The sequence below is a fragment of the Pan paniscus genome, chromosome 19, assembly GCF_029289425.2.
Source record: "Pan paniscus chromosome 19, NHGRI_mPanPan1-v2.0_pri, whole genome shotgun sequence".
NCBI lineage: Eukaryota > Metazoa > Chordata > Mammalia > Primates > Hominidae > Pan > Pan paniscus.
Genome location: NC_073268.2, coordinates 80,565,261 through 80,592,504, shown reverse-complemented (window position 1 = coordinate 80,592,504; position 27,244 = coordinate 80,565,261). Strand labels below are relative to the sequence as shown.

At 47.3% G+C, this 27,244-nt stretch overlaps 1 protein-coding gene across 5 annotated transcripts in view; it reads left to right on the top strand.

The window, feature by feature from the left end:
- The window catches only part of PECAM1 (platelet and endothelial cell adhesion molecule 1), a 108,899-nt gene that overhangs the window by 26,013 nt on the left and 55,642 nt on the right, over positions 1-27,244 (top strand). For 2 of the 5 annotated variants that reach the window (XM_034942725.3, XM_014342194.4), the window contains exons 2-3: positions 15,117-15,278; positions 15,365-15,391. In XM_034942725.3, coding sequence (XP_034798616.1) covers positions 15,215-15,278; positions 15,365-15,391 — 91 coding nt within the window. In that variant the 5' untranslated portion in view covers positions 15,117-15,214. Of the gene's footprint in view, positions 1-12,560; positions 13,898-14,406; positions 15,279-15,364; positions 15,392-27,244 lie in introns of those variants that run through there. The other 3 variants (XM_034942726.3, XM_008963781.4, XM_063599323.1) reach the window with 2 other exon arrangements.

Here is a 27,244-nt window from a genome sequence, read left to right as displayed (position 1 = left end):
ATGAAAAACTTGTGTCTCCCTCAGAGTCATGGTAGTGGCCCCAGCGTCCCTGACACCCCTCCCAAAGTCAACCAGTCAGTCTCTCCCTGTTTCCCTTACCCCCAGATCAGCTCCTTTCTGCCTCATCCTGGGCCTTCATCCTTCTGTTGTCCCCAGACGACCCCACCGCCCCTGGGGATAGAGACTAGGCTGCATTTTGCTTTTCTTTCTGTTTTTGGGGTCCCTGTCATTCTAAAGTTTGTCCAGCCAATCTGCTTAGGTTTCCACAGTGGGAACACAGACACCTTTTTTTTTTTTGAGACAGAGTCTCCCTCTGTCACCCAGGCTAGAGTGCAGTGGTGCAATCTTGGCTCACTGCAACCTCCGCCTCCTGGGTTCAAGTGATTCAGCCTCTTGAATAGCTGCGACTACAGGCTTGTGCCACCACGCACGGCTAATTTTTGTATTTTTAGTAGACATGGGGTTTCACCATGTTGGTCAGGCTGGTCTCGAACTCCTGATCTCAAGTGATCCGGCCGCCTCAGCCTCCCAAAGTGTTGGGATTACAGGTGTTAGCCACCATGCCCGGCCAGATGCTGTTTTTTTATGTTGTCTGGGCAGTCATTTGTGCGCTCCATGAGCAGTTGCATGGTCCTTGTTAGCATCAGACCAGAGCTATGATTCCCAGCCCACAGTGACAGAGGCCACCTAGCCACCTTTGCAATGGCAACCACATTGACGATGACAGTCTTCCTTCCTTTTCCTTTGTCTTCAGCTGTGGCAATCAGTGGGACACTGCTCTGACCCCTGGCATTGGTTTTGACAAATACTTGGCTCCTTGTTAGCTTTATTAATAAGATGAAGAGATATTTGACAGCTGCATTCTCCCCCTAAAAGAAGAAGGAGTGGCCCACATGGCTTCTGGAGTTCTTGGGAACTGACACAAAACTTGCCTCTTGGTGGAGGCTGGGTTTGCCTCAGGTGGGCCCAGAGGAGACTCCGCAGCTTTAGGAATCACCTCCCTCTCTCTCAGCTGGCTTTTTCTTTTTTCTTTTTTTGACAGTCTCGCTCTGTGGCCCAGGCTGGAGTGCGGTGGCGCAATCTCGGCTCGCTGCAACTTCCGCCTCCCAGGTTTATTCGATTCTCTTGCCTCAGCCCTCTGAGTAGCTGAAACTACAGGCGCATGCCACCACGCCTGGCTAATTTTTGTATTTTTAGTATAGACGGGGTTTCACCATGTTGGCCAAGTTGGTCTCAAACTCCTGACCTCAAGTGATCCACCTGCTTCAGCCTCCCAAAGTGCTGGCATTACAGGCATGAGCCACTGCGCCTGACCTTTTTGTATTTTTTTAATAGAGACAGGGTTTCGCCATGTTGCCCAGGCTAGTCTCAAACCCCTGACCTCAGGTGATCCGCCTGCTGTGGCCTCCCAAAGTGCTGGGATTACAGACGTGAGCCACCATGCCCAGTCTCATCTGGCCTTTTAAAACATTTGCAAAACTTTCCTTACCTGCTGTGTTGCACAGTTCTGGCTGAAATATACCTCCCTATAATTTCCACCAAAAGTGGAAAAAAGTCTAGTTCTTCTTTCATATAAAACAATGCAATTATTTAGGCTGTGCAGGATCAGGGTGTCAGGTACTTTTCAGGTCTGAGGTGAGGCCGTGGGCAGGGCAGCTTCTACCCACCTCATCTCAACTCTCCCTTTTCTTGCTCAGTGTCACATGTAGGACCAGTTACACAATTTGTGGGTCTAGTGCAAATGAAAATTCAAAATTATCAAGAATTTCAAGGTGGCGACAGCAAGGCATCAAACCAAGCATGGCAGCTTCTGAGCACAGGGCCCCTGTGACGGCACGGGTCACACATCTATGAAGCTGGCTCTGGTCTCATGACTCATGTGTGTCAGGTCAGGGACTGGGTCTGAGCCTTCTGCCCAGAAAGGTCAGTCACAGAAGCCTTGTAGCAAGCCAGGCAGACACAGGCAGGCAGATGTGGTGCTGGGAACTTGGTTGATGTTTCACCTCCTGGCCCTCAGCTCCCCATCTGTAATATGGGTCATGATACCCCTGTGGTAGGCTGCTGATGACCCCCAAGGATATCAGGCCCTGACCCCTGGAACCTGTGAATGTTGCCCTATATGGTGTCTTAGTTTGTTTGGACTGGGTGCCTTAGAAACAACAAAAATGGGCCGGGCGCGGTGGCTCACGCCTGTAATCCCAGCACTTTGGGAGGCTGAGGCAGGTGGATCACCTGAGGTTGGGAGTTCAAGATCAGCTTGACCAACACAGAGAAACCCCATCTCTACTAAAAACACAAAATTAGCCAGGCATGGTGGCTCATGCCTGTAATCCCAGTTACTCAGCTGGCTGAGGCAGGAGAATCGCTTGAACCCTGGAGGCGGAGGTTTCAATGAGCTGAAATTGTGCCATTGCACTCCAGCCTGGGCAACAAGAATGAGACTCCATCTCAAAAAAAAAAAAAAAAAAAAGAAACAACAAAAATGTATTTCTCACAGTTCTGGAGTTTGGGAAGTCCAGCATCAAAGCTCCAGCAGCTCCAGTGTCTGGTGAGGCCTACTTCCTCATTTATAGATGGCTGTGTCCTCACATGATGGAAAGGACTAGGGAATTCTTTTCTTGCCTTTTTTTTTTTTTCTGTTTTGAGAAGGAGTCTTGCCCTGTCACCCAGGCTGGAGTGCAGTGGCGCGGTCTCGGCTGACCACAACCTTTGCCTCCTGGGTTCAAGTGATTCTCGTGCCTCAGCCTCCCAAGTAACTGAGGCTACAGGCGCGCCACCATGCCAGCTAATTTTTGTATTTTTAGTAGAGATAGGATTTTGCCACGTTGGCCAGGCTGGTCTCAAACTCGTGGCCTCACGTCGATCTGCCCACCTTGGCCACCCAAAGTGCTGGGATTACAGGCGTGAGCCACCGCACCTGGCCTAGGGATTTTCTTATGGTCCCTTTCATAAGGGCACCAGTCCCATTCATGAGGCCTCCACCCTCATGACATAACCACCTCCAAAGGCTCCACCTGCAAGTACTATCACACTGGGGAGTTGGTTCCAACATGTGAATTGTCGCGGGGATGCAAACATTCAGTTTGTAACATATGGGAGAATGGGATTTGCAGATGTGATTAAGTTAACAGTTTTGAGATGGGGAGATTATCTGGATGGGCTCCAAATACAATCACAAGTGACTTTACCAGAGAGGCAGAGGGAGGCGGGGCACATTGGTTTATGCCTATAATCCCAGCACTTTGAGAGGCCCAGGGAGGAGAATCCCTTGAGCTCAAAAGTTCAAGACCAACCTGGGAAACATAGCGAGCCCTCATCTTTACAAATAATTAAAAAATTATCTAGGCATGGTGGTGCGTGCCTGTGGTCCCAGCTACTCAGGAGGCTGAGGTGAGAGAATCGCTGGTGGTCAAGGCTGCAGTGAGTTGTGATTGAACCACTGCACTCCAGCCTTGGAAACAGGGTGAGACCCCATCTCAAATAAATAAATAAATAATAAATAAGGGAGATTAGACACACAGAAGAGAGGTGATGTGAAGATTGAGCAGAGATTTGAAGATGCTGGCCTTGAAGACTGGAGTGATGCACCCACAGACCAAGGAATGCCAGCAGCCACCAATCTGCTCCTGTAAGAGGCCAGGAACAGATTCTCCTCCCGCAGAGCCTCTGCAGGGAGTGTAGCCCTGCTGGCAGCTTGATTTTGGTCCATTCATACTTATTCTAGATCCAGAATGGGGAAAGAATAAGTTTCTGTTGTTTTAAGCCAGGAAGTGTGTGGGTATTTGTCACTGTAGCCACAGGAAATGAAAACATACCCTCTAAGATTTTTAAAATAACAGATTCATTGAGATACAGTTCACATGCCATACCATTTACCTATTTAAAGCGTGCAATTCAATGGTGTTTCATATATTCAGAGTTGTGCAACCATCACCCCAATCAATTTTAGAACATTTTCATTATCCCAAAAAGAAACCTGTATTCTTTAGCTATCTTACCTAATCCCCCAGCCCTAGCCAACCAAACTACTTTCCATCTCCATGGATTTGCGTATTCTGGACATTGCATAGAAATGGAATTATATAATGTGTGGCCTTTCCTTAGCTTCTTCCACTTAGCATGTTTTTAAAGTTCATCTATAGTGTAGCATGTATCAGTATTTCGTTCCTTTTGTTGTTGTTTAGAGACAGAGTCTCACGCTATGACCTGGGCCAGAGTGCAGCGGTGCAATCCTAGCTCACTGTAGCCTCAAAGTCCTGAGCTCAAACAAGCCTCCCATCTCAGCCTCCAGAGTAGCTGGGACTACTGGGGCGCACCACCACACCAGGCTAATTTTAAAAAATTTTTTGAGAGAAGTTGGTGGGAGGTGAAAAAAAAAATTTTTTTTTTTGGTAGAGCCAGGGTCTGGCTATGTTGCCCAGGCTAGTCTCAAACTCCTGGCTTTAAGCGATTCTCCAGCCACGGGCTCCCAAAGTGCTGGGATTACCAGTGTAAGCCACCATGCCCTGCCCAGTACTTTATTCTTTTTATTGCCAAATAATATTCCATTATATGGCTATAACACATTTTGTTTGCTCATTCATCAGTTGATGAACATTTGTGTTGTTTCTACATTTTGGCTATTGTGAATACTGCTTCTGTAAACATTTGTGATTTTTTTTTTTTTTTTTTTGAGACGGAGTCTTGCTCCGTTGCCCCAGGCTGGAGTGCAGTGGTGCGATCTTGGCTTACTGCAAGCTCCGCCTCCTGGGTTCACACCATTCTTCTGCCTCAGCCTCCCGAGTAGCTGGGACTACAGGTGCCCACCACCACGCCCGGCTAATTTTTTGTATTTTTAGTAGAGACAGGATTTCACCGTGTTAGCCAGGATGACCTCGATCTCCTGACCTCGTGATCCACCCGCCTCGGCCTCCCAAAGTGCTAGGATTACAGGCGTGAGCCACGGCGCCCAGCCCTATAAACATTTGTGTGCATGTTTTTGTGTGGACGTGTTTTCAGCTCTCTTGACTATATCCCCAAGGGTTGAATTGCTGCTGGATCACATGGTAACTCTATTTTTAATTTTGGGGAACCACCAACTGTTTTCAAAGTGGCTGTATCGTTTTACAATGCCATAGTAGCATATGGGCATTCCTGTTTCTCTACATCCTCATCAATATTTATTGTCTGTCTTTTTGGTTATAGTTATCCTAGTGGGTATGAAGTGGTATCTCATTGTAGTTTTGATTTGCAATTCCCTAATGACTAATGATGTTGAGCATCTTTTCATGTGCTTGGGGTCATTTTTTTTTAATCTTCTTAGGAGAAATAATCTGCTCAAATCCTTTTTTTTTTTTTTTAAGATGGAGTCTCATTTACTCTATTGCCCAGGCTGGAGTGCAGTGATCTCAGCTCACTGCAACCTCTGCCTCCTGGGAACAAGCGATTCTCCTGCCTCAGCCTCCTGAGCTCCTGAGTATCTGGGATTATAGGCATGTGCCACCGCCTGGCTAATTTTTTGTATTTTTAGCTGAGATGGGGTTTCACCATATTGGCCAGGCTGGTCTTGGAACTCCTGACCTTAAGTGATCTTCCTGCCTCAGGCTCCCCAAGTGCTGGGATTACAGGCGTGAGCCACCACACCCTGCCCCTTTGCCAATTCTTTAAAATGGTTGTGTTTTTGTTGTTGAATTGTAACAGTTCTTTATATATTCAAGATCCTAGACCCTTATCAGATATATTATTTCCAAATATTTTCTCCCATTCTGTGAATTACCTTTCACTTTCCTAATGCTATCCTTTGCAATAAAAACATTTTTAATTTTAATACAGTCTAGTTTATCTGTTTTTGTTATTTTGTTGCTTGTGCTTTTGTGGTTTTGAGAACAGAATGCACAAACACCTGTTTTGGCTTCAGTGCCTGGGACATGGTGGTGCTCTTCCCAGGCCAGCGGCCAGGCCACTCAGGGTGGAAGACAGTAGGTCCCTTAACCCCTTGGGCTGTTGTGTGCCTGATCTGTTGTCAGGCCCTTCTTCATTAGGTTTAGAAGATACAGTCATCAGAAGAATAAAACCACTGTCTAGGTAAAAGAAATTTTTAAATATATAATATGAATATATTCTTATTTATACCAGTACAGTTTCAAAATGTAATTTTTTTTTTTTGTGGAGGAAGAGGTCTACAAAGGCAAAAATGCCTATGGTTATGAGTCATAATACAACCATGTCAGCCAGGTGCGGTGGCTCATGCCTATAATCCCAGCACTTTGGGAGGCCGAAGCGTGCAAATCGCTTGAGCTCAGGAGTTCAAGACCAGCCTGGGCAATGTGACGAGACCCCATCTCTACAAAAATTACCAAAATTAGCCGGATGTGGTGGTGCATGCCTACAGTCCCAGCTACTCGAGAGGCTGAGGTGGGAGGATGGCTTGAACCTGAGAGGCGGAGGTTGCCGTGAGCTGTGATCACACCACTGCACTCCAGCATGTGCAACAGAACAAGAACCTGTCTCAAAAAAACCCCCAAAAAATCCCAAAAACAAAACAACCATGTCCCTTGTAACTGGAGGGGGCCTCCTGCAGGGGATGGAATAGCACAGACTCCTCCACAATGTCCCTGCCTGCCTCCCTTTTGCCCAGCTGCCCACCTTTGTGAGGGGCCAGACTGGGGTGGTGAGGGCAGCATATGGTGGGTGTGGAAGAAAAGGCACTGAGCGCTGCCCCTTGGGTTCACTAAGTCAGCTGAGCTCCAGAGCAGCGATTCAGATGTGGCAGGCCCAGCCAAACCAGATCAACAACTGTTGTTATTATTGTTCAATCATAACTATTGTTTTTTAAAAACTTTTAAATTAATTATTATTACTTTTTGAGACAAGGTCTTGCCCTGTTGCCCAGGTTAGAGCACAGTGGTGTGATCGTGGCTCACTGCAGCCTCAAACTCCTGGGCTTAAGCGTTGCTCCCACCTCAGCGTCACGAGTAGTTGGGACCACAGGCATGCACCACCGTACGCAGCTATTTTTTATATTTTTTTGTTGTTACTATGTTCTTACTGTGCTCTGCTGGTTAAATGTACTTTCAAAGGCTAGCTCTTGTTTGATCTTCCTAACAAGCCTATTCAATGGGTAGATGGGCACATTATTCCCATTATATAGGTGAGGAACATGAGCCTCAGAGCATTTAAGCTATTAAGCTGCAGAGAACAGACAGGGAACCCAGGCTCTGATTTACGCATTAGTGCACGTTCACTCCCAGGCTGGGGTGTGTCCCAAACCCAGTGGATGGGGGCTGTTGAGTCTGGCTCATCAACTCTCCAAGACTAATGAGATCTGAGGCTACAGGTGGGGGAAATGGAACGGCCGGTGAATCTCATTTCCAATCACCATTGTCATGAAATAGGTGGTTGGCCTGCTGTGCCCTCTGACATGTCTGTTGCCCACCTGCCTCCGCCTTCCTCCCCCCACTCCACCTCCAGTTGCTCAGAAAAACCACTTCCTGAAGTTTATTCCAGCAGACAGCTTTTTCTGTGCAGTTAACGAGTCGCTATGTTTCGGATCTGCGTTACTTCCCTGGTATTTGAAGGCAGGAGCACTGCAGGTAGGAATAACTGTGTGTCTGTCCTCCTTCAATTCTGCTTGGCTGAGAAGAAGCGAACAACACCATGGGAGAAACAGGGTCCTGGGTGAGTTTGTTAAGCCTGGTGGGAACTCCTGGGGTCCCTTGGTTATGTAGGAGTCAGTCTCTTGATCAGTTACCAAGAAGCCAAAGCCGTGTGGGAACCTTTGCCTCAACCCAATCAAGGAATCCACCAAGGTCAAGGGGAAGAAGTGAGGAGAAAGGAGAGGCCCACAAAGGAATAAAAACCCATTCAATTTACTATATTGAAAAAGGCAAGGCCAGGCATAGTGGCTTATGCCTATAATCCCAGCACTTTGGGAGGCTGAGGCTGGAGGATCTTCTGAGACAAGAAGCTGGATTCCAGCCTGGGCAAGACCCTGTCTCTACAAAAAGTAAAAAATTAGCTGTGCGTGGTGGTGCACACCTGTAGTCCCAGCTACTTGGGAGGCTGAGGTGGGAGGATTGCTTGAGCTCAGGAGTTTGAGGCTGCCATGAGCCATGATTGTGCCACTGCACTCCAGCCTAGGAGACAGAGTGAGACCCTGTCTCAAAAAAAAGATGTTGGCTGGGTGTGGTGGTTCACGCCTGTAATCTCAGCACTTTGGGAGGTTGAGGTGGGCGGATTGCTTATGGTCAGGAGTTTGAGACCAGCCTGGCCAACATGGTGACACCCCGTCTCTACTAAAAATACAAAAATTAGCTGGGCATGGTGGTGCACACCTGTGATCCCAGCTACTTGGGAGGCTGAGGCAGGAGAGTTGCTTGAACCCAGGAGGCAGAGGTTGCAGCAAGCCAAGATTGCGGCACTGCACTCCAGCCTGGGCCACAGAGCAAGACCCTGTCTCAAAAAAAAAAAAAAAGGCCAGGCGCGGTGGCTCACGCCTGTAATCCCAGCACTTTGGGAGGCCGAGGCGGGCGGATCACGAGGTCAGGAGATCGAGACCATCCTGGCTAACATGGTGAAACCCTGTCTCTACTAAAAATACAAAAAATAAGCCAGGCGTGGTGGCAGGTGCCTGTAATCCCAGCTACTCCCGAGGCTGAGGCAGAGAATTGCTTGAACCTGGGAGGTGGAGGTTGCAGTGAGCCGAGATTGTGCCACTGTGCTCCAGCCTGGGCAACAGAGATTCTGTCTCAAAAAAAAAAAAAAAAAGAAAAAGAAAACAGACACACCAAAGATAATGATAATAATAATAAAAGGTACATACTGTATGAATCTTTACAAAATTCCAGAACATGCAAACTAATCAGAAAGCAGATCAATCCTTGCAGTGGGGAGGGTGCAGTGGGGAGGGTGCAGACGGCAAGGGAGACAAAGGGCATAGGAACCTTTTGGGGGTCGTGGATGTGTCTACTTCCTTGATTGTAGAGGTTGTTTCATCAGTATACACATGTCAACACTTTTCTGAGTGTATACTTTAAACGCAGCTTATTTTATGTCAATTATATAATACTTCATAAAGCTGAACAGAAATTCAATTTCTTAATTAAAATTTTAAAGGTAATACTGCCGGGCATGGTGGCTCCCGCCTGTAATCCCAGCAGTTTGGGAGACCAAGGTGGGTGGATCGCCCGAGGTCAGGAGTTCAAGACCAGTCTGGCCAACATGGTGAAACCCCATCTCTACTAAAAATACGAAAATTAGCTGGGCATGGTGGCACATGCCTGTAGTCCCAGCTACTTGGGAGGCTGAGGCACGAGAATCACTTGAACCCTGGAGGTGGAGGCTGCAGTGAGCTGAGATAGTGCCACTGCACAACAGCCTGGGCAACAGCGCAAGACTCCATCTCAAAAAAAAAAGAAAAAAGTGAAAGGGTAATACAGTCACATGATTTAAATAACAAAAGTACAGAAAGCTTTACAAAGAAAAGTCCCCAACTGCTCAGTTTCTGCCACCCACCCCTCTGCCACAGATACGAATCCTTTGCATCCTTACTGACTTTCTACAAGTTAATGTTTACCCTCCCCTGCTGATTGTAAAGTATTCTAGTCTACTATAAATAGCAAGTCAAACAAACGTTAATAACCTTAGAGTGTGAGGTAAACCCTGGACAGGCATGCAGTACTCATTTTTGCCTATTTCCAATTTCAGATACTTTTTCTTACATTATGGAAACTATCTGTTCATATTCTTTGCCCATTTTTCTATTGGATTGTTGGTCTTTTCTTTTTCTTCTTCTCTTTTATTTTCTTTCTCTTAATCAGGCAGCCTCCCAAGCCAGAGTAGCTTAGACAGACTCCCGAACTTTTTCTTCTTAATTTATGAGTGTTCTTCACATACTAGGGAGGTTAGCTCTTTGTCCATGATGTGAGTTGCAAACATTTTTTCCAGTTAGTAGTTTTTCTCTTGATTAATTCTTTTTTATTTTTATTTTTGGCAAAGCAGAACTTTTTTTTCATAAAGTACAATTTATCAATCAATTTTATGGCTTCTGGATTTTAAGTTTTAGTTAAACCAGCCTCTGCCATTCAAGGTTGTAAGGACTTCTTTTCTTCTTTTGTATTTTCTTCTAGAACTTTTTTTTTTTTTTTTTTTTTTTTTGCGAGACAGAGTCTTGCTCTGTTGCCCAGGCTGAAGTGCAGTGGCATGATCTTGGCTCATTGCAACCTCTGCCTCCCAGGTTCAAGTGATTCTCCTGCCTCAGCTTCCCAAGTAGCTGGGACTACTGGCATGTGCCACCACGCCTAGCTCATTTTTGTATTTTTTAGTAGAGACGGGGTTTCACTATATGTGGGCCAGGCTGGCCTTGAACCCCTGACCTCAGGTGATCTGCCCACCTCGGCCTCCCAAAGTGCTGGGATTACAAGCATGAGCCACTGTGCCTGGCCCCTTCTAGAACTCTTATGGGTTTATTTGTACATTCATATCACTGGTCCATTTGGAATGTATTCTGGTACACAGTGTGAATTATGGGATACAATTTTTCAATTTTCTAAAAAAACATTTATTTTTGAAATAAAGCTTTATTTTATCATGGTATCCTGAAAATATTAGAATCATTTATGAAGCAATTGCCACATTTTAGAAATTTACTTTGGAACTTGAGGGCACGGGGTCTGGGGTCTTGGCATTTATCACTATCATTTGAATTGTTGCTCTGCAAAAGGTGCTTACTCTGCAGTGTCTAAAAGTTACCATTGAAGCCAAAATTTATTTTATTAATCATGGTGTTTCCTTTTTTGTTCCCACATCAAAATTTGGTAGATGGGTGAGGGTAATTTCCAGTAGGTTGCCAAAGAAGATAGCTTATAGTGGGGAATGGCGAGCACAAAACAACAGCAAATAACGCAATGGAAAACATTCCTTTAGAAATAAACGGGTAAAGTGTGTATTGCTGTTCAAGGCTCTTATCAAAACTTCCACTGAACCATAGGTCAGAGAGAGGAATTGTTTTCTAGCTGGAAGCCATTACTTCTTGGTTCTTGCCCTGAGGTAGAGGAATCTGGTTTTGACTGTGGCCAGTTTGTATCTGTCTTAGCTTTACCATGGGGAAGTCCCAGAGGGTGGCATTTCAGAAACAATATGGCACCCTCAAGGCAGTGATCATCTGATTCAGACAATACAGTAGCTTGTCTTCATCCATCTAGACAATCATCCATTGCACTAATGCTTTTTCATTATCTACTAGGTTCCAGACACTGTCCCTGTCATCAAGGAGATTGCAGTCCATTTGGGGGAGGACAGGCCATTATGACACATCCTATAATAAAAGTGTCTGGCCGGGCGCGGTGGCTCACGCCTGTAATCCCAGCACTTTGGGAGGCTGAGGTGGGTGGATCACGAGGTCAGGAGGTCGAGACCATCCTGGCTAACACGGTGAAACCCGTCTCTACTAAAAATACAAAAAATTAGCCGGGTGTGGTGGGGGGCGCCTGTAGTCCCAGCTACTTGGGAGGCTGAGGCAGGAGAATGGCGTGAACCCAGGAGGCAGAGCTTGCAGTGAGCCAGGATTGCACCACTGCACTCCAGCCTAGGCGACAGAGCGAGACTCCATCTCAAAAAAAAATAAAAGGGTCCGACATCTGGGCCCGGTGGCTCACACCTGTAATCCCAGCACTTTGGGAGGCCAAGGTGGGCGATCACCTGAGGTCAGGAGTTCAAGACCAGCCTGGCTAACATGGTGAAACCCCGTCTCTACTAAAAACATAAAAATTATCCGGGCATGGTGACGCATGCCTGTAATTCTAGCTACTTGGGAGGCTGAGGTAGGAGAATCGCCTGAACCTGTGAGGTGGAGGTTGCAGTGAGCCAAGATCACGCCACTGCACTCCAGCCTGGGCGACAGAGCAAGACTCTGTCTCAAAAAAAAAAAAAAGGTGTCCGACAGAGGGAAAACCAGGGAGGTAAGGGGGTTGCAGAGGAAGGGCAGCTCAGTCTGGGGAAGATGAGGAAAAATTCTGGAGAAATGGATTCCTGAACTGAGTTAGGAAGGATGGGTAGGAATTTGCTTGGAAAGAAGTGGGGAAGGCATTCCAAGTAGGGGAGCAGCCCCGACAAAGGCACAGACAGATGAAGAGTGCTAGGAACTAGAAATTCTAGCAGCCATAATGTAGATGCAAGGAAGGAAGTGGTGAGAGACTAGGCTTGAAAGGTAAGCAAAGGCTGTATTATGGCAGGCTGTAAATTGACTTTTTCTGGTCTCAAACAGAGGAGTGAAAGGAAATGATGTATATCTTTTTTTTTTTTGAGACAGTGTTTCACTCTTGTCCCCCAGGTTGGAGTGCAATGGCGTGATCTCGGCTCACTGCAACCTCCACCTCCCAGGCTCAAGCGATTCTCCTACCTCAGTCTCCTGAGTACCTGGGATTACAGGCATGCGCCACCACACCCAATTAATTTTTGTATTTTTAGTAAGGATGGAGTTTCTCCATGTTGGTCAGGCTGGTCTCGAACTCCTGACCTCAGGTGATCCGCCCGCCTCGGCCTCCCAAAGTGCTAGGATTACAGGCATGAGCCACCACGCCCAGCAGAAATGATGTGTATCTTAGGAAGCTCCCGCATAGTGGCCCAGTAGAGTATGCATTTGTTTAGGGGTGCATGCTGGGGAGGGGCCTCTCATAGGGCTGCGTATGTCACCCACACCAAAAGCTGAGGAGAGCTTCCTAGTTCTGTTACCAGATGGTGCCGCGCAGCTCCAGGCTGTTGGTGCCATGAACAAAGAATTGGACATGACACATGTACAAATAGCGAAGCAGCAAATGATTAAGCACAGCGACACTCTCGGAGAGGGGTGAGTGGGCTGACCTGTGAGTGGTTATCAGTGCCGGTTTGTTACATTTCACGGCCTTTTACATGTTTTTCCTCACTTGCTTAACGTCACTTGCCTTTCTCTTATAGTGCCTTCACCCTACTTTATTTCTTGTAAGCTAGTTGTTCAACCTTGTTTACCCCCACTTTACCTCTTCTGACCAAATTGCCCATCTTTACTTTTATTTTTTGCGACCAAATAGCTACTGGAAGTCCTTCCAACTTACTTCTCTTACCATGTCCCAACTTACTGCTTACTCCCTTATCTATTATATTACTTTTTGTGGCAATATTTGATTGATGTTTTAAATTACAGACTATAAAGAAACACCATAAAATATTAAGACAGTCTGAGAGATTTCGATGTGTTATTAATATCCACATGGTTTGCTTCTTTTCCAAAGCATCCCATAACGTTTGACTCTATGACTGTAACAAGTTAGATTTTTAGAAACTGATGCAAAGGATCAGATTCTAGTAGTTTCTTTCTCTTTTTTTTTTTTTTGAGATGGAGTTTCACTTCTGTCGCCTAGGCTAGAGTGCAGTGGTGCCATCTCGGCTCACTGCAACCTCCGCCTTCTGAGTTCTTCTGCCTCAGCCTCCTAAGTAGCTGGGATTACAGGTGCCGGCCTTCATGCCCGGCTAAGGCTAATTTTTGTATTTTTAGTAGAGACGGGTTTCTCCCTGTTGGCCAGGTTGGTCTTGAACTCCTGACCTCAAGTCATCCGCCCGCCTTGGCCTCCCAAAGTGCTGGGATTACAGGCATGAGCCATCGCGCTCTGCCAGATTCTAGTATTTTCTACCATCAAAATATCTATTACCCAATGAAAAGTCTAAAGGCCAATCTTTTTTTTTTTTTGAGACAAAGTCTTGCTCTGTCACCCCAGGCTGGAGTGCAGTGGTTCGATCTCGGCTCACTGCAACCTCCGCCTCCCGGGTTCAAGCGATTCTCCTGCCTCAGCCTCTTGGGTAGCTGGGATTATAGGCGTGTGCCACCGTGCCTGGCTAATTTTTGTATTTTTATTGGAGACAGGGTTTCACCATGTTGGCCAGGCTGGTCTGAAACTCCTGACCTCAGGCAATCCTCCTACCTCAGCCTCTCAAAGTGCTGGGATTACCGGCATGAGCCACGACTCCCGGCCCCAAAGGTCAATCTTAAAGCTACAAGGTATCTTTTAAAAGGAGTAGGAATAACGTATTTTGAGGCTTAAAGGAGTAGGAATAGTGTATTTTTAGATTTGAAGCCATCTTCTAAAGGGTATGATATTTGGTTAACATGTCACTCCTTATCACCATGGAAGAAGTTAATTCTATTCTTTTTTTTTTTTTTGAGATGGAGTCTCACTCTGTTGCCCAGGCTGGGGTACAATGGTGTGATCTCAGCTCACTGCAACCTCCGCCTCCTGGGTTCAAGTGATTCTCATGTCTCAGCCTCCCGAGTAGCTGGGAGTACAGGCATGCACCACCACGCCCAGCTAATTTTGTATTTTTTGGTAGAGACGGGGTTTCTTCATGTTGGTCAGGCTGGTCTCAAACTCCCGACCTCAGGTGATCCACCCGCCTCAGCCTCCCAAAGTGCTGGGATTACAGGCGTGAGCCACCGCGCCCAGCCGTTAATTCTATTCTTACTGCTTACTCCCTTATTTCGTATGTTCTTCTTCTATCTTACATCTTTTGCTTTTGCTATTGCTTAAGCTAGCCTACGCCCAAGGGTGCTCTTTGCCCCCTACTTCCTCTGCTATTCTCTCGCCTCAGTTCCGCTGCATTCCAAGCTCAGCCTGCCCCAGCAGCAGGTCTCTTTGACAAACCTGCAATTTTGGGGAAAAGTCAGCCCAAGAAAGGCAGGGGGCCCAGACTTATGCTGTGTGGCAAAAGCCCTCTTTGATGGGGGAAGGGGAGGACTGGAAAAGCAGAGAGATCTTTCTGGATGTCCTGGGAGAGCGGCCCTTCGGGTGGTGGGTGGAGGCTGGAGGCAGGGAGGAATCCCCTCACCGTGCCATGAGAAGGGCCCCCAAACTCAGGCGAGACAGAGGGAGGGTCAAGAACGCCAAGGCAAATGTCACTTGTGCCTTGTTTTTTCCCTAAAGAAACTAAACAAAGCGGCCGCGTTCGGTGGCCCCTCAGGAAGGCCGGTCATTTCCTGAGGAGATATCAGGCCAGCCCAGGCCCCATTGTTCCCAGTTTCCAGCCATGGCTGCCATTACCTGACCAGCGCCACAGCCGGTCTCTCTGCAGGCGCCGGGAGAAGTGACCAGAGCAATTTCTGCTTTTCACAGGGCGGGTTTCTCAACGGTGACTTGTGGGCAGTGCCTTCTGCTGAGCGAGTCATGGCCCGAAGGCAGAACTAACTGTGCCTGCAGTCTTCACTCTCAGGATGCAGGCGAGGTGGGCCCAAGGGGCCACGATGTGGCTTGGAGTCCTGCTGCCACTTCTGCTCTGTGAGTGTTTACTCTGTTTCCACATCACTTTAACTCCATGAGCACTGAAGCTTCTGGAATCAACATGTTTCTTCTGTTTCTTGCAGGTTCAAGCCTTGAGGGTCAAGAAAACTGTAAGTCTGATGTTTCCACTGTAACAGATGTTTTTACCTGGCTTCCTCCTTTCTCTTCTGTGATGCCTAAAATGCACGTTAAATTGCTGGGGTTTGATACTTCTAAGAATTAAGGAAAAGAATCCAATTGAGAACTAAAGTTTATTCCATGTGGGCATTTTTAGAAAGGCTTAGATCTAAGCCAAGTTCTGGTCAGTGTGTTTTAGAAGTAGCACACGTTTCCTCGGCTGGTCTGAAAGTAGTGGGTTATCTTGATGAATTGTTAAGTCAGTTACAGATCAAACTCCATGTTCTTTTCTCTGTTCTCACGACTACTCTTGACTAGTCTAAAAATATATTAGGTTGTTGCAAAGTAATTGTGGTTTTTGCCATTACTTTTTTAAAAGATGGCAAAAAACACAATTATAAGTAGCACACATTTTCTTTTTTTTTTCTTTTTTTTTTGAGACAGAGTCTCTGTTACCCAGGCTGGAGTGCAGTGGTGCAATCCCGGCTCTCTGCAAACTCCGCCTCCTGGGTTCAAGGGATTCTCCTGTCTCAGCCTCCTAAGTAGCTGGAATTAGAGGCGCATGCCACCAGGCCCGGCTAATTTTTGTATTTTTAGTAGAGACAGGGTTTCACCATGTTGGCCAGGCTGGTCTCAAACTCCTGACCTCAGGTGATCCACTGGCCTCCACCTCCCAAAGTGCTGGGATTACAGGTGTGAGCCACCGCGCCCGGCCTCACATTTTCTAGATTTCAGTGCATTGCTGTTTTTTGGGATGGGGAGGTGATTTTTTTATTTTAATGAGCAATTCCATAATTAGTTTTTTGTTGTTTTACCATAATGGCTTATTTGAATATTGTAACCTATCCCCAACTGTTTTTATTTGCAAATGAGATATAATTGATTTGTTAGACGTATGAAGACAGATCCTAGTTTAAATTGTTGCTACTTTTTTTACTCCTAAATGATAAAAATCACACACTGGAGCTCATTTTCCATTCACCTGTGAGGCTACAAGTATATCTGTAATATTTTGTGCTTGTACAAAGGGAAGTGGGGTGCTGCCTATCTTTGAAGCCTGGTTTATCTTCCACTTTACAGCTAATTTTGAACCTTTGTCTTGAGATGAGAGAGTTTTGTTCTGCTTCTTCTGGGACCACATGAATGAGGGGGCTCAGTAGTGTCCCGGGGCTGTGAATAGAGGGAGAGCCCACAGAACACTATTTCCTTATCAGAAGTCACTGCAATCAGCAAAGAATGGAGGTGACTGGGTTGCAGGCAAATTGCACAGCTCTTTGGAGGTGAAGTCCATGGGCAAGGCTAGCTGGTGAGTCAAGCCTCGGAGCAGTGGCCCTAGGCTGGGGAGGGCTAGTTGGCCACTGGCAAAGCCCCTCTGCCAGGCTTCTCTGCTCAACTGTAGGTGCTTCCTTGGGCATTTGATCCCCATGGCAACCCACGGAGGCAGGATATCCATAATCTTCATAATTATCCTGCTGGACTGATGGTGTCACCAAGCCTCAGAAATAACCGATTTTACCAGCCGCGTTGGCTCACACCTGTAATCCCAGCACTTTGGGAGGCCAAGGTGGTCGAATCACTTGAAGCCAGGAGTTCAAAACCAGCCTGGCCAAAACAGTGAAACCCCGTCTCTACTAAAAATACAAAAAATTAGCTGGACTTGGTGGCACATGCCTGTAATCCCAGCTACTCGGGAGGCAGGGGCATGAGAATTGCTTGAACCCGGGAGGCAGAGGTTCGGTGAGCCAGGATTGCGCCACTGCACTCCAGCCTGGGCAACGGAGCAGGACTTTGTCTCAGAAAAAAAGAAAGAAAGAAAGAAAGAACCGATTTGTCCACGAGAGAGGCAGTTGGCTGGGCACTGGGACTGGAACTTCCACTCTCTGAAGCTGCACCATTTGTCTGGAGCCATAGGCCTGACTCAAGTCTTTTAGACCAGTTTTACTTAAGCTCTTTGAGCTGTTTTCCCAATCTGTAACATGGGGATGATAAGAGAACTTCATGGGCATGAAGTGGGTGTGAGGTTGAGACTGGATAAAAGGAGGTGATTCATTGGCCCCCGCCTCGAGGTGATTGATAAATGACAATGGTGTTTACTACACGGTCCTAGCCCCCCTTTACGACTGTGACTCCTGCCCTACCCACTCTCCCTTTGTGCACTCCAGCCCTCGTACCCTCCCAGACCACACCCTTTGGGCCAGACCCTGCCCTGCAGACACTCACACTTTGGGGTCCCTCTTTTTCTTACCCGCAGCATCCTGTTTCCCAAAACCGTGGTGCTCTCCCCTCTCCCCCTCCACCCCACACGGAAGTCAATTGCTCCCTCCTTTGGGTTCCTAGAGAATGAATGTTCTTTGTACCTTCAGGGAAGACGTTGGAACTGCAGCACATGGCACAGGGAGCGACTCTCCCACTGCCTCCTCAGGCCTCTGCCTTGTTTTACACTCAAGGAAACAGACCCAGAGGCCACAAGGCACCAAGCAAGCAGGGTCAACACTGGGGGTGGGCAGGGCGGCGGCTGGAACCAGGTCTCCATTCCTTAGGCCCCCTAGGCCAGCATTTGCAGTGCGTGGCCTGCAGGCTTGCTCTGAGTCTCCCGCTCTGCGGCTGGGGTCCTGGGACAGCCTCGGCCCTTTCCCTTCCTTCCATCTCAGGCCTCTTTGTTCCCCTCCAGCCCGCACCTCACGGCAGCTGCCTCACCTCAGGAGGTGACCGCTGCTCCATCTTCACCTAGAAAACAGTCATCTGGAGGGAACTCCCTCAACTTCCCGCCTGGGCCTGGCTGCAGGCTTATCAGCCTCTCCACCCATCCTCTCGGTTTCCCTCCCGGCCTCGGAGGACACATGCACCCTGCTCCTCAGCTGATGGGGGCCAGCCAGGCACTTAGGCTGAGACCCTTCCTCACCCCCAGGACCCCACGCCTACGTGCATTCATGTCCCTCTCCCCTACCACCACTTCTAGAATCTCTATTTCTGCTTCTGGCTCTGTTCTCTCAGTGAATGGGAACTCTTTTTTTAGGAAAAAGAAAAATCACAAGCAGACACCCACCCCCACCGTTTATCTGGTGTCCCCCTATCTGGCCTTTCTAGTTTCCTTTCTCAGTCGAACCTCTCTGAAAGTTAGTTTATAATCTGCCCCTACCCCCCTCACCTCTCAGACACGCCTCGCCTCCCAGCAGCCTGGCCTCAGGCCCCACTTCTCCGGCTGTTGGGTCTCCTCTTGCTGAGGGGTCACCAAGGACCACCTGATGCCAAATGCAACGGACACTTCCAGCCCTCGGCTCCCTGTACCCCTTTCCTGCCTTTGACTTTTGATCGTGCCCCAAAGCCTCGCTCCTTGACCTTTTCCATCCTCTTCCCTGCTTTGTCTCCTCACTCTCTAACAAACCCTCCTCCTTCTCCCCCATGGCTGACTTTGGACTTACTTTGTCTTCTCCTGGAGTCTGAACCCTGTCCTGGTCTCTGCGGGCTCCTGGTCTTATCCTCCCTGGAGACCAGCTCCCCTCTCAACACCTCCACATTCCCCCCTCCTCCCCTAAGTTCATACTCCTCCCACCTTCACAGTCCAGCCCTGGCCTCTGCCCTGAGCCTCCAGTTAACACAGGCTGACCTTTGATGTCTCCTCCCGGTCCTCCTACTGGCCCCTCACACGCAGCTGCACCACCATCACTTTGTCTTCCTTCCTTATCTTTTTCTGTTTGTTTGTTTGTTTTTGTAGAGACTGGGGTCTCATTTTGTTGCCCAGGCTGGTCTCAAACTCCTGGGCTGAAGCCATCCTCCTGCCTCGGCCTCCGAAAGTGCTGGGATAACAGATATGAGCCACCACACCCAGCTGCATGTGGCATTTTCTATTTTAGTTTGGTGGCACACACATCCTCCTGGGAATCTAATCCAGGAAGTTTATCTTCCATTCTTTCAACCCCATATCCAATCAAACAAAGTCTTTTTTTAAATTGTGGTAAAATACAAATAATATAACATTTATTATTAATGACATTTAGTACATTCACGGTGTTGTGCAACCATCACCATTGTCTAATTCTAGAACATTTTCTTTCTTTTTCTTTTTTTTTTTTTTTTTTTGACAGAGTCTCACTCTTGTTGCCCAGGCTGGAGTGCAGTGGTTGGATCTCAGCTCACTGCAACCTTCACCTCCCAGATTCAAGCAATTCTCCTGCCTCACCCTCCTGAGTAGCTGCAATTACAGGCACGAACCACCATGCCCGGCTAATTTTTGTATTTTTAGTAGAGACAAGGTTTCGCCATGTTGGCCAGGCTATTCTCAAACTCCTGACCTTAAGTGATCCACCTGTCTTGGCCTCCCGAAGTGCTGGGATTCATTCTAGAACATTTTCAACACCCCAGAAACAAGTCCTGTTGAGTCCACTCAGGAGATCCCCAGCCTATCCTTCCCTCATCCCCACTGCACCCGCCTAGCTCAGGCCTTATCAGCTTTCACCTGAACCACTTCCAAGCTGTTTACTGGCCTTGGGTGCTGTCACACCCCTCCTGACACCCTCAGGACAGGGCCCAGCTTGTCAGCACAGCAGGCCAGCCCTCCATTCTGGCACCACAGACCCAGCCACCTGGCCTCTCTAGCCCCACACTCTGGTTTCTGTAATGGGCCATGCCCAGAAGGCACGGATTTCTCACACCCTCGTGTCCTGGGACACGCTGTTCTCTTACCTGGAGCACCCCACTGCCTGTCCTTGGCCTGGCAGGCTCAGTTCAGTGGTCACTTCCTTCAGACTCCTTGACCTCTCCTGGGCAGCCCTTCCTCTTGGTGCTTACTGATATCACTGGAGTCCAGCTATGTGGGCCCCAGCAACCTTTGCTGTTTGGGACAGCAAGGATGATTTCTTACTTACTCTGTCAGCCCAGCACCTGGCACAGGTTCTCGACACATGTCTCATGGATGGGAACTTGAACTGAACTTGGAGATGCTTGAGATTCGGGTAGGAAGATGGCTCAGCGTGCTCTCTGATGAGCACAGAAGTTCATCAGGGACTCTATGCTTCGTGGCTCCCAGTAATTTTCCTGACGAGGGTGGGCAGCCCCTCCTTCTCCTGCACCCTCCACTTTCTCTCTGAGTCATTTCCAGGTTGAGGGCCAGGGGGCTGGCTGACTCATGGTGCCGCAGTTTCCAGGGAGCACCACCATCCACTGATGAGTGGCCTTGAGGTCAAGGTCCCACTGTTTTTAGCATGTTGGGGTTTGGCACTGTGGTCACTGGCTGTTCCGTGGTGACTTTCCAAATTTAGATCCTTCTCCGTCAACCTTCATCTCCCCGGGTTGAAAAGATCTGACCTCTTTAGGCTGTCCCACAGCCCCACCCTTCATCACAATAGTCCTGAAACTTTTTGGGTTCAGTAAGGAAATCTGTGGGCCTTCTCTCCAGAAAAAGCACACATTTGCACACAATTGGAGGTAGTTGATGAGCCTCCTAACACCCACCCATGCACCTCCCAGGGGCTGTGTCCCCCAGGTTGTGAACAGTCACTCTGTGTAAATAGTGAGACCTACAGGCAGTAATTCAGTTTGGCTGTGCTTGGCTGGTTTATTTAGAAAGACGATAATGTTTTCCATATTATCAAAACAAGAATCAGGCAGAGACTTTTGAAGTTTGGTTGCGTGGTATATTTGTTACCTATTGCTGCTTAACAATTTACCTAAAACTTACTGGCTTAAGATAACACAGATTTATTATCCTGAAGTTTCTGAGGGTCGGGAATGCAGGAGTGGCTGAGTTGGGTGGTGCTGGCACCGGGTCTCATTAGATTGCAGATAAATTGTTGGTCAGGGTTGCGGTTATCTGAAGGCTTGACTGAGTCTGGGGAATCTGCTTCCAAGCTCACTCCTGTGGCTATGGGCTGGAGGCCTTAGTTCCTCATCCTGGGTACCTTCCACAGGGCTGCTTATGCTATGACTGCTGGCATTCCCCAGAATGAGGGATCCCAGACAGGAGAGAGAGTGATCAGGATAAAAGCTGCATTGTCTTTTATTACCTGATGGAGTATTTTGTTGGTTAATGTTAATGTGGGAGGTGACCACGTGTAAGTGTGATGAGCAGAGGGCAAGGATCATTGGGGGGGGGGGCATCTTGAAGGGCTTCTATAGCAAGGGAGGTGGTGGTGGTTGTGGCGGTAAAAACTAGGTCACTGTTTTTGTTGTTTTGTCGATGATATTTGTGTTAAGATGAAGAGCTGAGACTCATATCTCAACAGATTTTATAAAATGCTTTTCTTTTTTCCATCCTGCCCTCTCTTCTCCCTTGTCTGTTCGAGCTAGCCATGGGAATGTGGTGTTCCTGCCAGTGCATCCATTGAGTTCGTTTATTGTTAATTTATTTATTTTCTGAGATGGAGTTTTTGCTCTATTGCTCAGGCTGGAGTGCAATGATGCGATCTTGGCTCACTGCAACCTCTACCTCCTGGATTCAAGTGATTCTCCTGCCTCAGCCTCCTGAGTAGCTGGGATGACAGGTGCCCGCTACCATGCCCGGCTAATTTTTGTATTTTTAGTAAAGGCGAGGTTTCACCATGTTGGCCAGCGGGTCTCGAACTCTTGACCTCAGGTGATCCACCAACCTAGGCCTCCCAAAGAGCTGGGATTACAGGTGTGAGCCGCCACACCCGGCCGAGTTTGTTTATTTGAGCAGATAATGTGTGTTAGAGTTGCTTAGAAAAACAAGATGGTGGACGGGCCCCATGCTAGTGGGTACCATCCCTACTGGAAAAACCACTGCTTGGTGCGTTAGCCAAATTTGCTTTAAAATTGTTTTTTAAAGAGGGAGGGCTTTTATAAAAATCAAATGAACTAGGACTGGTCAGTGGGAGGCTCACGCAAGGGTTGTGCTGAGGCTGGAAGGCCCAGAGTAGGAAGAGTTATGGAGTGCAGAATGAGCTCTCCAAGGGCAGACACTGCCAGCCTCACTGTTCTCTGAACCCCCAGTATGGGGGACAGTGCTTGGCACAGAAAAACCCCCTTAAATGTTTGCTATGAATGGTGCTAAGGAAGAAGGCAGAGAATGTCAACCAGAGGCCAGGCACTGGGCAATATATACACGGCCCCTTCTGTGCCCTCAGCCACTTTGGCGCAGTCACTGTTTAGGTTAAAGATACCAGAGAAGGCAGGTATTCATGTTCCTACTTTGTAGGCAGAGACGTGGTGGCCCAGAGAGGTTAAATAACTCCCGAGATCACCCAGCTAAGCACTGTGGGATCACGGGTTTGCATCTGGTATGTCTGACTCCCTTCTGTACCCAGCACTGTCTGCTGGTCTAGGGCATAACCAGCCAGGGATGGGCAGCTCGTTCAGTAAACAGGAGAGCAGATGAATGACTCGTGTGGAGAGCACGCAGTGGAGTGAGCAAAACTGGGAGGCTGGAGAAGTCGCTTTAAATTAACCTGAAAATGTTTAATATGCTTTTTATTTTGTTTATTTTTTTTGAGATGGAGTCTATCTTTGTTGCCCAGGCTGGAGTGCAGTGGTGCAATCTCGGCTCACTGCAATATCCACCTCCCAGGTTCAAGTGATTCTTCTGCCTCAGCCTCCCGAGTAGATGGGATTACAGGCAACTGCCACCACGCCTGGCTAGTTTTTGTATCTTTAATAGAGATGGGGTTTCACCATGTTAGCCAGGAGGCTGGTCTCGAACTCCTGACCTCAAGTGATCTGCCCAGCTCAGCCTCCCAAAGTTCTGGGATTACAGGCATGAGCCACCACGCCCAGCCTTAAATATGGTTTTTATTTGGGAAAAAAAAAAAAAATCCCTAGAAACATGTAGTGGAGACACAGCTTTAAAGCTCTGAATAGTTGATTTTCAGCTCATGCCTGTAATCCCAGCACTTGGGGAGGCTGAGGCGGGATGATTGCTTGAGGCCAGGCGTTTAAGAATAGCCTGGACAACATAGTAAGACCCCATCTCTAAAAAATTAAAATTAAAAAATAAAAAAAGAGTCGACTTTATTTCTGTAACTGGACGAATCTAGCTAACATTTCTCAAGCACTTTATAGGTGCCAGGAACTCTACTTTAAGTACTTAAACTCAGGTTCTCATTTATACTTACATTCCTTGTGCCTATTGTATGGATAAGCAAACTGAGGCTCAGAGAAATTTAGGGACTTGCCAAAGGTCACACAGCTTTGTTAGTAGCAGAGATGAGATTTGGCCCAGGTCTGGCTCCATGCACTTGATTTCTGCTCTTTAGTATCTCCTGGTTGAGTCACTGGAATACACAGCATAGCTTAAAATGAAGGAGGAAGTACTGAAGAGGTAATGGAAGGAGACCTAACTGTCTCTGAGAGGGAAGAGAGTGGTTGGGAGGGAACTATATTAATTGAGGAGTGCAGAGAAATTAATATGGTCCAAAGAAAAAAAGGGTTTTTTTGAGATGGAGTTTTGCTCTTATTTCCCAGGCTGGAGTGCAATGGCATGACCTTGGCTCACTGCAACCTCTGCCTCCCAGGTTCAAGCAGTTCTCCTGCCTCAGTCTCCCAAGCAGCTGGGATTACAGGCGCCCACCACCACACCCGGCTAATTTTGTATTTTTAGTAGAGACGAGGTTTCACCATGTTGGCCAGGCTGGTCTTGAACTCCTGACCTCAAGTGATCCACCCGCCTCGGCCTCCCAAAATGCTGGGATTACAGGCATAAACCACCATGCCCGGCTGGTCCAAAGAAAGTTTTGTGTCAAGAGCTCATCCAGCAGGCTTCTTAAATCAGGAGCTTGTAAGTTGCACATAAAGACAAAAAAGGGAGTTCCAAAGAGTAATGCTGTGGGAAATGACTTGAATTTAAACCGTCACCTTGTTTCATCTCATGGACTGGTCAGACACCATTTTTGTTGTCGTTGTTGTTGTTAAATTAATTGCTCAGAATATAGCAGCAGGCACAAATTGTAGTACTCGTTTTAAAATTGAAGATTAAATTTTAAATTACCCAACAAAGGCCTAACTTTGTTAAAAGAGAGGGAAAGGACAGGTTCTGCCAGTATCTCTGGCCAGCTAGCTAACTAACTTTTTTCTTATTCCAAAAAAATGACTTGGGACCACTTATAAAAATTATGTATTGTTGTTCAACAAGATACAATTAATGAGGAAATCAGGATGAGAGAAAAATAAAGGCAGGGAAATAAAGCTATGGCCCATTTAGCACAAACGCATCCCAAAGATTGCTAGAAGCAGAGGTGAAATTTTTGCTGTGTGTTAACAATCAAAGCAAAAAGAGGAACAAGGTCCATTAGAACATTCTCAGAATCCACAAGATAGAAATGAATCAGTTGTTCAGCATAAACACAGTGTTTCCTGGTGCTGTTGGAACACTTTGTGAAATTAGGGACAATATCTCATCAACATCCCAGACCAACATCCCAAAAGACCATTTAATAGCTTGCATCTGTGCTTCTCCCTACCCCATAGCCCCTCCCTCCAGAGATGACCACTATGCTGACTTGTAAAATATTAATCTTATATCCGGCCACCTTTCTTTTTCGTTTGTTTGTTTGTGTTTTTGCAGACAGAGTCTTATTCTGTCGCCCAGTGCAGTGTTGTGATCTCAACTTACTGCAACCTCTGCCTCCCAGGTTCAAGTGATTCCCTGCCTCAGCCTCCCAAGTAGCTGGGATTACAGGTGCATGCCACAATGCCTGGCTAATTTTTGTATTTTTGGTAGAGACGGGGTTTCACCATGTTAGCCAGGCTGATCTCGAACTCCTGGCCTCCCACAGTGCTGGGATTACAGGTGTGAGCTGCCATTCCTGGCCTTATCCAGCCACCTTTCTAAACTCACATTTATTTCTAATAATTTGTCTGCAGACTCTTTGAGGTTTTTACATATCATGTCATCTGTCTTTGAGAGTTTTAAACATTGGACTGCTCCATTCACTCAAAAATTTTAAAAAATTCCATGATTGCATTATTCATACTTCACGGAGATAGATGGGGGGCTAAGAAAGCATACCAGACATAGTCACTTTCAATCCCAGGTCCAAATGCTGGATAGGTAGCTTCCTTGAGAATGGGCATGGTAGAAATTTCTGGGGGAACGTGTAGGGATTTGGGAAAAACACCTGGTTTTATGGTCATGGACTTTCAGTACATTTTTTTCCAAATCCCCTACAGATCAATTACTTTTTCTCTTTTTTTATACTTATTTAATTTTTTTTAGATGGAGTTTCGCTCTTGTTGCCCAGGCTGGAGTGCAATGGCGCGATCTCAGCTCACTGCAACCTCTGCCTCCCGGGCTCAAGCGATTCTCCTGCCTCAGCCTACTAAGTAGCTGGGATTACAGGCATGCACCACACCCGGCTAATTTTGTATTTTTAGTAGAGACAGGATTTCACCATGTTGGTCAGGCTGGTCTCAAACTCCTGACCTCAGGTGATTCACCCACCTTGGCCTCTCAAAGTGCTGGGATTACAGCCGTGAGCCACTGCGCCTGGCCTCTTTTCTTTCTTTCTTTTTTTTTTTTGAGACAGGATCTCACTCTGTCACCTAGGCTGGAGTGCACTGGCATGATCATGGCTCACTTCAGCCTCGACCTCCCAGGCTCAGGTGATCCTCCCACCTCAGCCTCCTGAGTAGCTGGGACTACAGACACATGCCACCATGCCCGGCTGATTCTTTTGTATTTTTGTAGAGTCAGGGTTTTGCCATGTTGCCCAGGCTGGTCTCGAACTTCTGGGCTCAAGCAATCCTCCTGCCTCGGCCTCCCAAAATTCTGGGATTACAGGCATGAGCCACTGCACCTAGCTTCATCCATATTTTTTTTAGCCATGTATAGAACATGAGATGTTTGAAGTTGTTTTCTGACAGGAATTTGGAGAGTGAATATTTTATGGTGCTGATTAAACCCAGATTCATGTGCTTGGAAAAGACAACCACAGGGAAGCTAGTGAGTGCTTTGAAATATGTCAAGGGGTAAAACTAAGACCACAAGTAGGCTGCAGAAGCACCTACAGGCATTGCCAAGAGGATCTCCAAAAAGCAGTCCACCCTGGTCTGCTCTGAAGTTTGGATACAAGTCCTGACCCATGGGCATGGTTCAGGATCTTCTAGCCTGGAAAATTTTCAGGGCAGTTGCCCACAACCAACCAACTGACAAAAACACAGCAATAGCTAGAGAGCACCCAATTTTAAGCAATCCACCCTTCCGTCAGCCTGCTACTGTGAATGAGCCTCAATATGTGATCTGTAGTTAGCTGAATTCTATTGACAGCCTATGGTTACTGGATATAAGCCAATTCTGTTCTGGGGACTTGCCAGAAATGACACAATTGGCCAGTTGACCCACAGCCTAGTTCCTAGCAGAGATTGGATAGCTGATTGAGCGCTGTGGCTGTTTTGAGGCTTGACCGGAGATTCCTGTCGTTGGCAGAGGGGAATCTGTAGTCTTTGCTTCTTGGTAGCAGGTGAGGCTGAAAACGCAAGTAGCAGGCTAAAAACTGGTTTCAAGTCCTCACCATCTGGTGAAACCTCAGAGCCCATCAGATAGAAAATGCCAGCTGGGACTGTGCTAATTTGGTAAGGCCTGGGTGGAGAAGGAGGGCCTGGGCAGGACCATCTGGTTTCAGAATGGAGGTAGCAGTCATTTATTAAGCACTTAATATATATCAGGCACTGTACAAGAGACATTCTGGCTGTTCTCCTGTACATTTCCTGCAAAGACCTAATGAGATATGATTACTCCATCCTACAGGTAAGGAAACTGAGCTCAGAGAGTCTAGCTGCCCAGGGTCACACAGTAAATGATGAGCTAGGACTTGAACACTTGACTGCTTGAATCCTGTACTCCCTCCAGGGGCCAAGATGTGGCAGCTCACAGAATGCCTATATCTTTTTTTTTTTGT